General features: G+C 40.6%; 1 protein-coding gene across 1 annotated transcript in view; it reads left to right on the top strand.

Moving 5' to 3' along the window:
• Nucleotides 1-43: 43 nt before the first annotated feature.
• Nucleotides 44-16,373, top strand: part of ZCCHC14 (zinc finger, CCHC domain containing 14) — a 55,297-nt gene continuing 38,967 nt past the window's right edge. Inside the window, 2 exon segments of the mRNA XM_014942494.1 lie at nt 44-683; nt 14,134-14,257. Coding sequence (XP_014797980.1) covers nt 120-683; nt 14,134-14,257 — 688 coding nt within the window. The 5' untranslated portion in view covers nt 44-119.

Raw genomic sequence — 16,373 nt, 5'->3', positions numbered from 1 at the left:
GCTCGGGGGGTGTCGGGGCGCCGGCCTTGCGGGCCCCCCTCGGGGCGCTGCCGCCCGGCCTCGCCGGCGCTGCCCCCAGCAGGGCGTGCTCCCTCCGGGCCGGGGGTAGGCGAAGCACCATGGTGGAGAAGCGGTGCCCGCGGCTGCAGCGGGACGGCGTGTACCGCTGGTTCTCCGAGCTGCCCTCCCCGCAGCGTGTGGAGTTCCTCTGCGGCCTCCTGGACCTCTGCATCCCGCTGGAGCTGCGCTTCCTGGGCGCCTGCCTGGAGGACCTGGCCCGCAAGGACTATCACTCCCTGCGCGACTCCGAAATCAAGGCCAACAACCCCGCCGACCTGGGGAGCCTCACCAACCTGACGGACGAGGTGGTACGCAGCAAACTTTTGGTCTCTCTCGCCTTGCTTGGGTCTGCCCACCGAGAGGCGGCCGGGGTCCTCTTCCGTACCCTCACCCATATCGATTCCGTCATCAACAACTATGGGCTACAACTCAACGAGGGCCGCACGGGGGATGAGTTCCTGTTGCTCTTCACCATGGCATCCAACCACCCTGCTTTCAGCTTCCACCAGAAACAGGTGCTGAGGCAAGAGCTCACCCAGATCCAGAACATCATGGCCAGCACCAGCAAGAATCCCAGCACCTCTACCCTCAACACCATGGCAACCTATCCTGGCTGCCATAAGGTGGGTACCCTGCTTCTTCACACTGTAAATGGCACTGCCGCAGGGCACTGGGTTGTGTCTTCAGCTCTCATTTTAAACCAGGCATTCTAGTGATAAATTGCAGCCTAGGAGACTGGCAGAGATTGCTTGCTTGGATGATGGTGGGGATGGGCAAAGAGGGGATGCATGGAATTTTTATGGGCTCGTGGCATTTAAATGAGAAGGGGTTCGCAAGCTGATCAGCAGGCAGCACTATAAACCTTATCTGATTGCTTCTGGCAGTACCTCTGCTGAGGGGACAGTCCTGCCAGTTGCATGGAAGAGCACTGATTTAATAGGGGAAGCAAATGTGTAATATCTCTAGATTTGAGAACAAGCACCTGTTTAAGTTTCCCTGGAAGAAGTTGGAAACGAAGATCAGCTTTGGGAGTAGCTGTCCAGTGGCAAAGGCATCTTGGGGAGTTTGGGTTTTGTTTAGATGAGCGCGATGGCAAACATTTTGAGTTTCTGATAGTAAACTTAAATAAATGTTGTGGTTGCCTGCCTCCCAGAATCTCTCAGGTATTGATCCTGGTGTCAGTGGTTCACTGTCATTAACTTGCTGTTCGTTTATTCAACTGCTAGCAATTAAGCTAGACAGTAACATTTTAAGAGGTGCTGTTAGTAATTAGATATGTTACTGACTGCTTAAGTGCTCTTAGCCTGCTACAAATTAGGGAGTCAAACTGTCTTCTTGACTGAACTTAACCTGCTTGAAAGTTCAAACGAAGTACCAGCTAAGTGGGTGCATGAGCTCAGTTAACAGGCTGCAGCTTTGGAGGATGTACAGACTCAGTCAGCAAATAATGATGTTACCCTTCTATTGGGAGAGATGGTGTATGCCTGAAGGCTGTGAAAATCCCCGTGTTGGAATAATATCCTAAATAAAGCTGTTTCTGAGGGCTCACTAGAAATTCCATTAAGTTGAGCATTGAATTTCAGATTGAGACAAAAATGTATGCTTGGTCTTCTCCTGAATACAAATTTCCTTCCGATTTTGAGTTTCTTTGAATATTGCTGCTTTAATTATAAAATTTAGATGAGTGTTATTAAACTTCATACTTCTTTTAATCTTCCTTTCCTGTGTCTTTAAGCAGTGCTTGTTCCTGACATTGTGTTTTAAGGAGAAAAAACAGGGTATGGGAATGTCTCTTTATTCAGTTTAAACCACTATGTGAATAAAATATAGATGGGAAGAATATTTCATACAGAATGTAGAAGCGTATAATTAAAACCAGAAAAAGCTTCCTTTCAGATACTTCACTACTTGAAACTTCCCTTACTCAAAAGATGCACAGACGATAGGTTTGAAAGGAAAGACTGTAAATCCACATACAAGTTTTCCCAAAATAAGATGAGCAAAAAAAAAAAAAAGACAAAAATTATGCAGGCAGGAACATTTTTCAGAGTGTGCTTTCAAAGCTTCGCAAACAGAGCAGGATTTATGTAGCTGAAAAACTCCAGCACTATTTATGTCAATCTAAGATGGACGGAGAATCCATCCTACCATTTTTTTGTGCCAGCAATAAGGTATACAGGACAGTCATTGGATTATTGGGTCGTTTTTTTTTTCCTTTTGAACTCATCGAAGGGTTGTCTCTTCAAAAATACTTTTTTTTTTTTTTTTTTTTTTTTAGAGAAATTGGTGTTGAAGAATACTGGTTGCTAAGTACAGAATTGAGGCGGGGGAAAGGTGACTTTGCATTCACAGCCTGTGGAATATGTATTTTGTTTGAACAGACGCAGATTTCCTCTTTTAAGTTTGTTAAATTTTTGTCAGTGTTGATAGATGGGTAATTTTGCTACTTTTAGAGTAAGCAGTTGGCTTAAAACAGGAGTTGGATGAAGCAAGTGGAAAAAAACAATGTCTTTCTCCATTCAGCCCCGTTTAAATATGCACAAAATAAATTCCAACACTCTGGGCTTAGATCTTGTGATGTTACCAAGTTATGTTGTGACAATATTTGCGTTGTAACATCACCTAGGGGGGAAAAAAAAACAAAACCAAAAAAACCCTAATCCAGATGTCAAGAGAAAGTGAGCTAGGCTGGGCTGCTGCCTGCCAAGAGTCCCGCACGCTTCGGCCTCTTCAGAATTGGAGGAGAATTTCTTCCCCGGAGCCAGCACTTTCTCATCACTCTCTTGTTGCTTTACTACAGCTTGAGCCTACACCGAGCTGGTACTGGAAGTCAGCGCTGTGTGCTCGGTTGTATGAATGCTGCTCCTAAAATGCTCAAGCACAAACCTCTTCAAGCTCGTCCTTAGAAAACGAGATGGAGAAGTGGTCGCCACTCGAGGTCCTGAGAAACTTTAGGAAGCTGGAATGGAGTGGCTGCCTAATGGCATGCAAATAGGGAGCTCTTTGTGCACAGGGCTAGTTACCCTTCAGCCTTTCCCTTGTGCCTAGTGTGGAAATAGGCACTAAACACTGGTATGACTGTATAACTAGAGGTCTGTTACAATTCCTGCTGATTTACATTTAATTTGTTTATTCAGGGAGATGCAACAAAAAAGTTGAACTGAGCTCTTCTCTCCCTTTGCAGAAACAAACAAAAATGTGCTCCTTCTGTTCAGTCACTCATATTAAAATATGACCCAACTTGATATTAGCTACAGCTTTTTTCCAGAGGACTGGAGCTTGCAATCCTCTTTCCATCTCCTGTCTCTTTCACATCTTAGGGCGAAATTGCTCAAAAATATCTTGTGTACAATACTGAAGAGACTGAACAGTTGATACAAAATTGCTGTAAACAGTCAATGAATCTTAAAGTTGCTTTGGTGTAGGTGGACAGATTTAAAGTTGATTAGTAATGCAAACCACTGCTTTTTGCTATTGTCTTTTACTGTCTGATGGAATTGCTGACTGCAAGGAGGCTCAAAACAGCTGCCAATATGTTTTTGCTTTAATTTGTGCTTTTCGAGATTATTCTTGGATTGCATGAACCTTAACTTCACAGGAAGAGGTGGCTGTGGCTGGCTTGAAGTAGGTCAGCAATTATTAGATTCGTGGTTTCTACTTGATTGTACAAAATGAACATTAAGTTTCCTTGCCCTAAGAAGGGAGAACACTGCCCTTTCTACAACAGACTATTGCTTTAGTCTCTGTCAAGATGATAATTTCTGCCTGTTGACTTCTCCTGTATTTTCTTCTGCGTTTGAGTGGTGCCAAAACTTGAAGGACTTGAGTTCTGGGTTCTTCAAACTTTTTGCTCATAGGCATAAAATCTAAGGTATAGTTTTTAAAAATGGGAACAGTGCAAATGGTCTTCAGATGAAGCCCAGGCACATGTAACAAATCAGGTCTGTCTAAAAACTTTTGTTCCTGGGATTAACCATAGTGGGTTTATTTTGAACTGGAAATGATGTAACTGAATTTTCAGGCTGGTTTTGCACCTTAAGATGCCTATTCAGCTGACTTTTATGCCTTTCCCACAAAGGAGATAGAATGGTTTTCTGGCCAGCACTTAGAGCCTAGGATCTGAAGGCTCATTTCTGTGCTGATGCACAGTGTTTAGAGCTGCAAACTGCGGCTCTTTTCGTAGAGAGGGAGGTGGAAGCATCAGGACACAGGAAAGCCAGTAGCCAAATGTCTTCTGCTGTGCAAGTACCATCCAGGTGCTTTGATAAGCAAATTGCCACTGCTGAATTTGTGACCCACAGAGAAGGGAGAAATGTCTCAAAGCTGGCTCCCAACATCCTGAACCACCCATTCAGCCTTCTGTTGTGAGCGACTTGTGACAATGAACATCTCTTTTCTGCTAGAGGTAAAAAATGTAATGTTTTTAGTCATTCTTGCTTGCTTTGAGGCTGCAGTGATGCTGTCTTTACAGAACCCCTTAGGCTCATGTCCTGTAGATAGTGACATACCAGGACCTACTCAGATACTGGCACTTATCTAACCGTAATAATATGATGCATGGCCTATCTTTTTCTCTCTAGAAGTCTGCTTGCGTTAGTAATGCTGAGGACATAACTTCCAGAGCTAGAGAAGTTATTCATGAGTCTGTCACCTTTGTATTTCTTGGAGCTGTTTCATCTACTCATTGAGATCTTTCTGTAAAAACAAGGAAATAAGGTAATGCTTTGGCTGCGAAGTGCCTGGCGGAGAAGAGCTCCTCAGTGCAGGCAGTGCAATGATCTGGTGGTGGCTTCAGCTGCAGAACCGGGGTCGTAAATAGTAGGTCTGACTATAGTTTGTTTGCAGCTGAAAGGAAATAAGAGTCAGTGACACTGTAGCTATGTGGCTCTTTCGGGTTGATACCTTGTGAATGGGAAAATGGCTCTTGCCTAGTCAGCTTCCAAATACTGCACCAATGGCTATTTCAAGTTTCTAGCATAAGATGCTATTTTTCACCCGCACTAATCCCCTAGGCTCATCTAAAACTTAGAAATAACTAAGGACTGTTTATTGGGAGCTGTGTAGAGCTGATGCTCTGGGGGGTCCATTTCAAATACCGTTGCCTTTCTGTTCTGTTTGCTACGGGTGATTGAAGTTACAGACACCATCTTCAGAGTTTTTTATTTCATCTGTGGAATGATGAGTTGGAAAAGATATTATTTGTTGGGCAGAAACCAAGTCATTAAGTCCTCACAGAGTTAAGCAATCTAGCTATTAAGTGATCTGTGCCAGATGCTTTTATGCTAGCTTCGTAGGGATAGAATAAATCATGAAAACCCTAACTTTTAGCCTCCTAACCCACTGAAGGTATTTTGTAGCTGTAGTAGATTACCATGTTAATAGCAGTTGCTAGCTAGGATTAGGAGTGTTTACTTGCTGATAGCAGTAGTTGCTATCTCAGGAATGATCTCATTTTCAAAACCACACAAAACTAACCTCAGGAGGTGTTGGGGCAAGTCCTGTAGCTCATGTGCCAATCCTTGCATGTCCTTTTGGTGTTCAGGGTACTTGAGGCAACACATATTACACATGCCTTTTGATGTTCCAGTTAAGAAATGGGAGGCTTCCAGTTCTGGCTTGTTTCTTACTGATATTCTTCTATGAAAGTTTTTGTGACTCTGATAAAATGATTCAGTCTCAAACCTGCAGTATTTTCAGAAATGAGCTCAACATGTAAAGGGATCCTTGGAAGACAACAGTCTCATGTAGTTACAGTATTAATTACCACCAAATTCACTTTGCCCAGTTGTATGTTACGTGATGAACTTGAATTTAAGAACCTAAATTAGTTCACTCGGGAAATGGACTCTACATCCAAACATCAGAGGCAGAGCAGCCAAAAAATTTGTGTTGAGCTAATAATGATGTTGTTTTTTCCGTGAACTGTTTTCCCTTTTTTTTTAACGCAGGCTGAATGAAGATTTTGTTTTAAGAGTGCGTTCCACTTCACTTTTTTTAATTTACTCTTTTTTTTTCCTACTAATTACCTTGTAACTGTTAGTTGTCAGTGAAGCAACATTGAAGTGGCCTCATCTCTTCTGGAAGAAAAATACATGGGTGTTATTCTGGAATTAAAAAAAACAAAACACAAACGTGTGATGTAAAGTGTTGAACATTTTGAACTGTACCAGACTTCAAACTGTTTTAATTGAATCAGTGTACAAGCTGTATGCAGATCCTCCTTGGGAAAACAGAGCCGGGGTAGTTAACCACACCTAACAAGCATTCCAGTGTCTAACTTCAAAGGTACTGAACAGCATCCTTGTTTTGGAAGTATTCAGCCATTTGGTTTAGCGTGGGGTTTTTTTGTAAATGTTTGAATTGCTAAAACTGAGATCCTGTCATCTTTTAGCTGGTTATTTGATACAGCATGGCCTCTTTTCTAGCAGGGCAGAGCTCTGATTCTCCTGTGGACTTCAGTGCTGCACTACCTGTGAGACTTTGAAGTGTGCTGTGGTAAAGGGACATGTACAGTCATCACTTACATTCAAATACTGCAGTGTCTGTTTTACTACTTGCTGTTGAGCCCTTTTTTTCTTAGGAAAAAAAAAATAAATGTTATTCTTGAGACTGCAGATAAGAGTTTCTGTGAATCCACAGAATCTTATTATAGAAATGCTAGATCTAGTTTGTCTGTTGGAATGGGGACCGTTGCCACGCTTAAACTAGAATTTGATTTTACTCTTTGGCAAAAGAATTGGAGCAAGTTGAATTGAAGTTGTTCCCTATTTAGGTTGGAAATGAGTATTAAGTCTAGCAAAGAGATGTTGATACGGTTCAGGTGTGTATTTCTTTGCATGGGTTTTGTAGTGAGCAAATATTTAAATCCCTCACTCTTGCCTTGTGCTAAAATGGAATTTTTCCTTTGGTCTCATTGGTACGAGTGTCCAATAATAAGCATTGGAAAGGATAAACTTTTTAACAGGTGTTCTGGCCAATATAGGATTTCAGGATTTTTGTAAATAGCTGAAATGATCCAGAAACAATAAGATCAATTACTTAAGGGGCAAAATCTTTATTTTAATTAAAGGCTTGCCAAGTCATCATGATAAATAGTGAAAGTGAGCATTTTTCATGCATATTATAAATTCTTCTCCAATGTCTCACTTTTTCTACCATAAGCAATTGTATTACACTCAAGCTATTACTTAAGTAGATGTTGAGGAGAGGAAGAAGGGGGAGATTAAAATCTGCAAGTTTGTGATTTGTCAGATTACTTCTGCCAAACTTGTTAGTCGGTGAGTTGTTGCAGAAGAGATCAGAGTGGCAATGAACCATTCTACCAGGGAAAGGCTTATGGTATCGTTGCTTGGATTATCCTCTAGCAGATTTTAGAAATGCTTCTTTATCTTTTACCTCCCAACTGTATGTACTGGCCCCGTGGGGTCAATTTCCCACCCATATGCTGGCAACGTAAATATGGTAGCTCTAAAGTCAACATAGTATTAGTGTTAATATGTCATTAAGGGCTGAAGGCTTGTATAGCAGAGAGGACCATGCTATACTTTGAATTCTCTTGGGAAGTTTAAGATAATCTTCCCTTCTGGCAGCTGTGCTTTTAGCTTTTGGTAGCATTCGGGTGAAGAAACAAGGACGTACTTGCACATCAGTGTTGGGACATAGAGCAGTAGTGTCACTTTCAAGCTCTGATTATAAACAGTTATCTGGTTTGATTTTGAGATGTTTTAAGTGATTGGTTTGGAGAATTCAGATTTGGTTTTTGTTTTGTTTTGGAGGAAAAATACAATATCTTTCTTGTCATCTCTTTTGAAATATACCTGATGCACCAGAAGTCTAGAATGAAAGTGTCTTGAATTAGCGCAGTGTGAGTGAACTGATTGGACTTGCTGGCTGTCCAATAAGCTATAGCAAATTGTGGAAGATGAGATAGATGAAACAGGGTGTTGTTTTCTTGCTTTTTTTTCTTGTTTTTTTTTCTGTTGCCTTTTACAGAGAGTTTTTCCCTTTAGAGTTCAAACTTTAACTCAGTGTGTCGTTTCAGCGGGAAATCCCACATATTCTGGCTGTTTGGCAAGCTCATGTAGTTATCTGTTGGAGACTGTAGTGGTGGCAGAAAACATTGCATTAGCTCATATTAAATAATTCTAAAACTTCTTTGCAGAGCGTGGCTTCACTCGTTTGCCTTGTGGGGTGAGTACACATCTCTGCACAAACTAGACTTGCCAGGTGTTTTCAAATGCTACTTCTGACTGTCTGCGATGACAAATGCACAGCACAGTGTAATTAAAGTCCAGTTACTCTTTGGTAGATTTATGTTCCTGGCATTCACAAAGTATTCACGATTCTTTAAACAAAGGATTTTTAGTGGAAATGACCTAGTCTATAAAATATGACCCAGACTTTTTTTTGGTCCATCTGCTCTGCTGAATTTATAATAGAGCCTTGTAGTAGGTGTGTGATTGTCCCGTAGCATTTAAGTGCCACATGCCTCATTTCATTCCAGTAATGGTCTCGCAGAACAAAAGCATCTGATCTATTATCCCATTTCACTGTGAATTGCCTGTTCACCCTTTGTGTTCAAAGACGGATTCCTTTTTACTGACTTCTTATAAGAGTAGGTGTGGGACCTTCTGTAGCTATTGAGAAACGTGGAAACATCTGACTTGATAGCACCTGGTCCTTACGTCTTTTTTGGCAGACCCTGGCTCTTGGAACTACATGAATTTCTAGCACAAACCAAGCTCTTCCAGTTGTATTCAAGTCCCAGTCCAACAAAGCAACTAAACACATGTAAATTTAAGTGTTGAGGACTTCACTAGGTATGTGAAGAGTTGGAGTGTGTTTGTGAGTGCTCCTTAAACATCCTCGTGGAAGAGTTCAAATCTTCAAAAGGAGTAGCTTTTAATTTTGTTCTTGTAGTGGGAGAGCAGTCAGGTATTTGCATACATAAGTAAATGCAGAAGTGGTGCCTGAGGCTATGGTTTCACAAGCAGCTGGGCAGACTAATGGCTTGTTGCTATTAAGAGGATGATGTTTGCTCAGTCTTGCTCCTCCTGGTTTTATAGTCAGTGGATTTTGAGTTTCGGCTCCTCGCATTGGGTGCTCTTGTTTCTGGCTCAGACTTTGCCTAATGGACAATTGTATTTGCTATTTTTTCAAATTATTTGGGAACCTGAGTTACGTACCTGCATTGGGAAATAGCAGCTGAACTGCCTGAGCATGCACGGGCTCTATCCTTGCCATCCAGCTTCTGGAGGAGCATTTTTGCAAGCAGGATTGCACCGTGTTAAAGACCTTGGTGTTAACCTCAAAATAAGCTGCTGTTAATACTCGCTAATAGGAAACTGGCAGGAGCGAATGGAGTTGACTGGCTTTCTCCCCCCTCTGACTTCAGTACTCTAATTTCTGAGTGCACTTTTACATGTTATCTGCATCAGCCTCAAGCGTGGAGGTCGGTTTAGAACTATGAAAAACCTTCTTTAGTGGAGACTTCCCAAGCAAGTATTGGCAGAAGCATTTATCTGTGGGACTTTGCCAGTGTATCACTGGCCACTTCTGAAAACTGAACATTATGTGAAAAAGTTTTCCTGTGTCATCGATGGGAGAACGTGTTCGTGTGGCTTTTAGCTATGGCCCCAGTATCTTACTTAATTGACTCATTGCTTTTATATTTTGTTTATGTTTCCTGTGTAATACGTAACCTAAATTTCATACCTAACTAGGTATAGAAATCAGTATTTTATTCCCTCAGATCCCGTATCATTGTTCCCTTAAATTATAGGTCATGTTGCACTTTAGGTAGTGAGCTATGTTGATTTTTAATATTGGCTTCACTTCAAACCAAGTCAGCAAATACTTTACTATTAAACCATGTATTTTCTGTGTTCTGTTTGGTTATTTTTAAAAGGAACATATAATTGCTGTTTGGGTAAAATTCTTAATGTTAAGTTTGATTTCTATCAGTCCTGTTATTTTTGTGAAAGACTTTGCTGTATTAAATGTTAGGCGTTGTCCCTGGGGAGCAAAGCTAAATCTGGCTTCACACATTTACCATTTTCTATATTGACTTCCACTGTCTTGGAGAGTGGCAGAGCCACTTCAGGTAGCAGTTGCTGAAAGAAACACTGCTTGTTGAAGTAACTGCTCCAGGTGATTTTGTCGTGCAGATTTATTTTCCTGTGTGTTTTTTGGTGGATCAAGGGTTTTGAAGAGCTTTCTAGAACTTTTTTTGCTGTCCCAAGAAGACCTAGGCCTGTCGGTACATCTCTGATGCTGAGAAGAAAATCACTGCACTCCGCTGAAAAAAAATTTTTATTGTTTGCTGGCAGGTGAAAAGGGGAAAATGTGATAATAGCTAAAATTCTAGCAATGACTTGTGATGCCTTGACATGTTTGTCCTCAATCCCCGAGTGAAAGTGATTGTTTCTCTTCCTGGTTAGGTCCTGGGGGTGGAGGGCTTCAGGGTGACCTTCTGTGATCCTTCTGTCTAGCACATGTTGGGAAGGATGCACTTTTCAGTAGCAGAAACCAGTTTTGATACTGTCTTTATTACTATGGAAAGTGAGGCACAGAATAGTTCAGGCTGAACCGCAGTCATTAGGTAATGGTGAATTTTCTTTGTTATTTTCAGTTATGGCTACTGCTTGAATTTGAAATTCAAGAGACAAGCTAGGTTTTAATCTGGAAAATCAGAAGCTCATCTGTGAGCCAGATGCTCTGCTGTGGAGGGAGTAGACACAACATTAGAGTTGAGTAAAAATAGTTTAAAAATTTCTTCTGCACCCATTTGAGTGGTGCATCTTCTAGAGTCATTGAATAAGCCAACAGGCCACTCTGATGTTAAAACAGTTTATGAATAATCTAATGAAACTATAGATAGGCATAACTGAGGCCTTTCCTTCTCCCTGGCCGTCTACCAAATGCTGTGCTAAGGGTAAGGTTAGGTATAGTGAAAAGTATTTCTATTGCTTTAACTCTCTGGGGTTGCTGTATTATTTGATTAGTCTTCATGGACTGTTTCTGTTGATGTTCTCAAATAATTTAAGTTGAAAAATCCAAACTCTTCTTTTCAAATGTCTGATGCTGTGCCCTCTGAGACTTTGAATGATTCGTGAATTTTTCTGCATTTATAAAATGTCACTCCTGTGGTTTATGATGATACATAGCCTGAACATTTCTGGTTTCTGTGATGCCAGTTTATCCACCTTTACTGTGGACTGTTACTGCTTCAGAAAACAAGCCTTTAATAGTTCCTGAACAGCAGATGCTTATTCTTTAATGGCATCTTGGCTTTCTTCAGAAATGCTTCAGACCTTTTAGGATCTGTAGTAATTTGCTCACCGCTTCTCAGAAGCTTTATCTCACTGGAATGCCTTGTTCTTTATTTGGAATCTGGTTGTTTGTGCTGAGCCCAAGCTAGGGATTGCAGTGGTGTTCAGCTGTGGGGAGCATTCCTCCCAGAATCTACCTGACACTGAATTTCTGCAGCTGAATTTGGATAAGTCCTTCCTAGGCATCCACTGTTAAGCTTTTGCCAGCGTTTCTCCCAACCCTGCCAGGGCAGTATCTCCTGCAGTTCATAGCTGATGGGTTATTGTTCTTCTGTGTTTTCCTTGGCCTCAAATTAAATAAAAAATAAAAAAAAAGCTGTTACTATTTTGGAAATAAAACTTTGATTTGCAAAACATATTTCATTATTTTACTTTTGCTAAACAAATCCAAACCTTTGCAGTATTGGTATGTTTAAGTCAGTGGAAAAAATTATTTAAAATTTGGAATGAAAGCTTTAAGCAGTCAGATTCACTGCTTATAACACCACTCAGCTCGCTAACAAAGTGCTCCATTTGGAACTAATCAGAGCTTTGTGATTTTTTTTTTTTTCCTAGGCCAATTTGGAACTGCTTTGCTTTGATGTGTGACTGAATCAGATAGTATATGAGCTCAGTCAGTCAAGACATATGGGCTAAATTAATCTTTACTAAGTATATAGAAATTAAATCTTTATGGAAAGAATTGGAGGTTATGTATAAACAAAATGCAAATTTTAAACTGCACGCAATGCTTACTGTAAGGATAGTGGAGAGAAGGGAATACAAGACAGGAGGCAATATATTATAACAAACTGCTTGTTTGGAGATTTGTCTGAAACCATGTGGCTGTGTTCTTACTCAGTTTCAAGTACCGTGTTTATATTTGCTGATTGTTCTGCATGTTTGGAACCTGGCTGTTTAGGATAACATAGTCTGCCCTGAATCTAATTTTCTGGCTTGTGCTGTTCCTGGGTTGCTCTTCTGCCACCTCCCCTTGCCAGGAGGATGATGGTGTCATTGCTCAGTCCACTGGAACTTCCTCTCAGCAGCCACCCACCGGAGGGAGAGTTTAATGAGCTCCAGGAGAGAGACTCTGTGGGATAAGCTGTGGTAAAGACTGACTTTGGCAAAGAGATTTAAACTGTTCTCCACCCTCCAAGCTTAAAGTTTAATGGCTGGTCTTTCTAATGGGAAACCTTCATACTGGGGTTTTGTTATTTGTGGAAAGATGTGCTGAAGAAATATCATGTCTACTTCTTGATCAAAAATTAAGTTTACTTCTAAGTGCTGAAAAGGAAAGCAGATAGTTTCTTCTGACACTCATCTGTCTTTCTGGAGTGATTTCTTTGCATATATAAGCTTTTTTCTGGATGTCAAATGTATCAAGTCTTTCACTGGTGCTGCTGCCTGAAACGGCATACAAAGTTATACACGTCAGTCTTAAAATGGAGCTTACAATAGGTTTATTGTGTACTGCCTAGCGGTAAGGATGTGCTATTTTTGACTGGGATTGTGTATTTTGGTTGATGTCAATACTTAAGGCTAAAGGTAGGGTGAGCAAAGTATTGTTTTAAGTGTAAATTGTCCTAACTGGTTGCACTGACTCAAGTAATCAGGGTCTGAGTGAGCCTTTTTCCTTTCTGGGACCTGCAGTCGCTGGTGTCAGTTACCATGAATAGAGGATGGCTGCTTTCCTTATGTTGGGATGCACCTTTTCACCTGTGATTTGTGAAAGGCTAAAATTCACCTTTAATTCTAATTACAGATCTCCATATCAGGATTTCACGTTATTCAGAATGTGGCAATTGAAATTCAAGCAGTGCACTAGTTAGTTCCAGGGCTTTTGTTAAGTCTGAACTACCTCTTTAAAGCACACTTTCCTCTTTAAGATAGTTAAACCTTTGTTTTCAGTACTGCTAATTTAATTGTTCATCCACTTCAGCTTCTCATTACCTAGTAAACAAGAGAGTAATTGCCTTGCTCATGAGGCAGGCACTGAGTGTTGTACTACAAGTAATAGCTGTTTTAATGTGTTGCTACATAATTATGAATGCTCTCCTGGACAGCAGCTGAAGTGGGCAGTCTTCAATTCTGCTTTTTCTAATGACTTATGTTAGTTCCTGTAGTTTTAAGTAATGGTAAGAATATGTTTTCTTATGGTAAATGCAGTTTAGAAGGTACTTATTAGGCCATGAAGTCTGGTTTGATGATGCAGCCTTCCCCGTGACACGTTTTTAGTGTGTGGTTTTTCATTGAAATATGGTCACGATAGCGGGCTTTTAAATGGCAAAGACAAGAAAATTAGATTTTGCTAAATTGGAATTCATTCCTTGTGATCTGTGTGGAGATACTTTGAAATGCCTCGGTTCTGCATCTGTGTAGGTAGGTAACATAACATAAAAAGGATATTTTCCAAGAGCTCCTTTCCCTTTATTTTCTTGTTGAAAAGTTAAGAGCTGCAGCGTGGAGAGGTTAAGGGTCTTGCAATATCTCTATTGACTGCTGTGACTATTGTTTAAAAAAGAATTATACTTTAAGTAGCTTTATAGATTAGCCAAGATAATCTAGATTTGTGAATAGCTGCTGACTAAAAACAACTTCCCTGAACTGTTACTTGTGGAATATCAATAGTAACACTCTTTGGTTTTAAAAGAAGAAAATGTCTCCTGACTGCCTTCAAAGCGGTTCTGCTCACTCTGGAGGAAGGTGTGATGTTTGTGCATTTCCTCAGTTTATTTTATTGGATTTTTTTTTTTCTTTCCAGGTCACTCCAAGGTCCGAGACCCCCATCAACAGTGTCAGTAACAGTTTGGAAAATGTACTACATACATCAACACATTCCATTGAGGAGTCATTACCCAAGAGGCCTTCGGGGAAACACTCCAAAGGTGTGTCCTTTTCTGCATGCGCATTTCCAGCAGGGGAACAAACTCCTACCTCTTGATGGCAATTAGCATTATTTTAATTGATTGGAGACTGGAATTTTGCTGCTTCTGCATTGGGTTGAGCAAAGGAAGTCATTTTTGTAGGAAGTGTTAGTGTATCAGTGAAAAAATGGTCGGTGACAGACAAGTGTGCTTATTCTTGTGTTGGGAAATACGCAAGAAAGTTCCTTGTGAGATAAAATACCAGTTTAGCTCTCCTGAAATATTATATTCTCAAAGAGTGAATATCTCTGACACTCCACCTCTCATCCTTATAGTAGCAGGTTATTTCTTGGATGAAGCATATGGTGATGAGTGTTGCTTTACTGGGGAGACGAGAAGGCATTTAAAACAGCAGTTAGGCTTCCACTTCCACCTTGCTCTTGGTTCCCAAGAATGTGTAAGTGAGAAGCTGAGGGAAGAGGAGTGGAGGATAGGGGAGAGAGCTTGCACCTTTTATAGCTTGTGTGCACCCTGAATGTTGTCACAAATAAGTCTTATTTTTGTAATATTATATTGCACGCTGACTGGCTAAAAACTGGGCTTTGCAAATTTGAGTTAATAAGCATGCATTCCATTTCCGCACTCCAGGCTATGATTACAGATATTAAAATGTCTAGGTTAAAATGTGACTAACAGTATTTCTGTTTAATGCATACAAAAAGCACTGTTAAGTGAGGAAAGTCTTTGAACTGTGAGCTGCTATTTGTGTAGAACTGCTTTTGTAAACTCTTTGTGGTAATAATAAAAATAGCTCTGTATGGCACAACTAATGGAGGGGAAATACACCATCACGTTGCCAGCGCTGGTGTATCGCCTTCAAATGTCATTAAAAATATTGTCATATAGATTGTTGGGGTTTTTTTGATTTGGACTTGGTCTTCAGAGTTCTGTTTGCTGCGTAACCTTGCAAATACAGTTTAATACCACGTAAATTGTGATCAAGAATTTCATGATTTGGACTTGGTCTTCAGAGTTCTGTTTACTTCTCTGCCACTGGTTTGCTACGTAACCTTGCAAATACAGTTTAATACCCCCTAAATTGTGATCAAGCACATCTTCATTCAGAGGAACTGATACAGCTTGGAAAGGGTTAAGTGTCCCAAGGAAATGTTCTTAGCTTGCCTCTGCTGGACCTCCTTTTCTGTGAAATATTCAACTATAATCCCAGTAGCTGTAAGTACCAATAATTTTTTACAGCAGAATAGTGCTGTAAGTAGCTATTTCTCCAGCTGTAAAAGCTATCAGGGTAGAAGAAAATGCAACACTAAGCAAAAGCATGGCTTGGTTTGTGGCTTCCATCTGATTAAAAATAGGACAGGGTTCAACACTGTTTTCATTTGTACTCAGTGATTGCTATTCCAGTACCATATATGCCAAGATTAGTCATGGTACACTGTGAAAATTAATTAGCTTTTCTTCTGATCTGTTTTTATCTTATAGAATACCTGCTTGGTTTTCAGAGAATGTAGCTTTTTAATTCATAAGATTGCCTTTGTGATAGTTGGTAAAAGATGTTGTGGAACAAGTATGGTTTTCTTACTAACTGATATTCTGCTTTCTGGTTCACCAGCAGCAAAGACCATGTTGAGTTCTCCTTGATACATGACGATCAGTCTGGGAGGGAGTTCTGTCTCTGGATTATTGGCCAGCCCAGAGCCACCATTGCTCACTTGCAGATTTCTAATTCTTGTAGCAATCAGACGTAACACTCTTAATTTAGCAGGACCCCCTACCTTTTTAACCTAGAGCACATGAAATTCAGCCATGAGTGTATGGGATGGACAGGTTGCTTGACCAGTGTGTAATTCTTGTGTTGATATTTTTCTAGCGAGTCTTGTTTCAAACAGCTTGAGGGGACAGGATTTCTTCTCCCTTGTGGTCAGGAACAGCGAGCTGCTGAAGTTCATCATTCCTTTCTTGGCAAAGTACTGGAGCTGGAAGTGTCTCAGTTGACAAGGCTGTAGCTGAAACAGACAAAAAAATGAGAAAGCAGTATGAGGTGCAGTACCCATTGTGTTTAGTTGGATTAGAGACAGTTTGTGTTAATCCAGTGAATGGTTTTAATCCTGATTTGTAG

Source organism: Calidris pugnax, unplaced genomic scaffold (genome assembly GCF_001431845.1).
Source record: "Calidris pugnax isolate Ruff unplaced genomic scaffold, ASM143184v1 scaffold28, whole genome shotgun sequence".
Classification (NCBI taxonomy): domain Eukaryota; kingdom Metazoa; phylum Chordata; class Aves; order Charadriiformes; family Scolopacidae; genus Calidris; species Calidris pugnax.
Note: the sequence above shows the minus strand (reverse complement) of the source record. Positions and strands in the feature narration are given on the sequence as shown.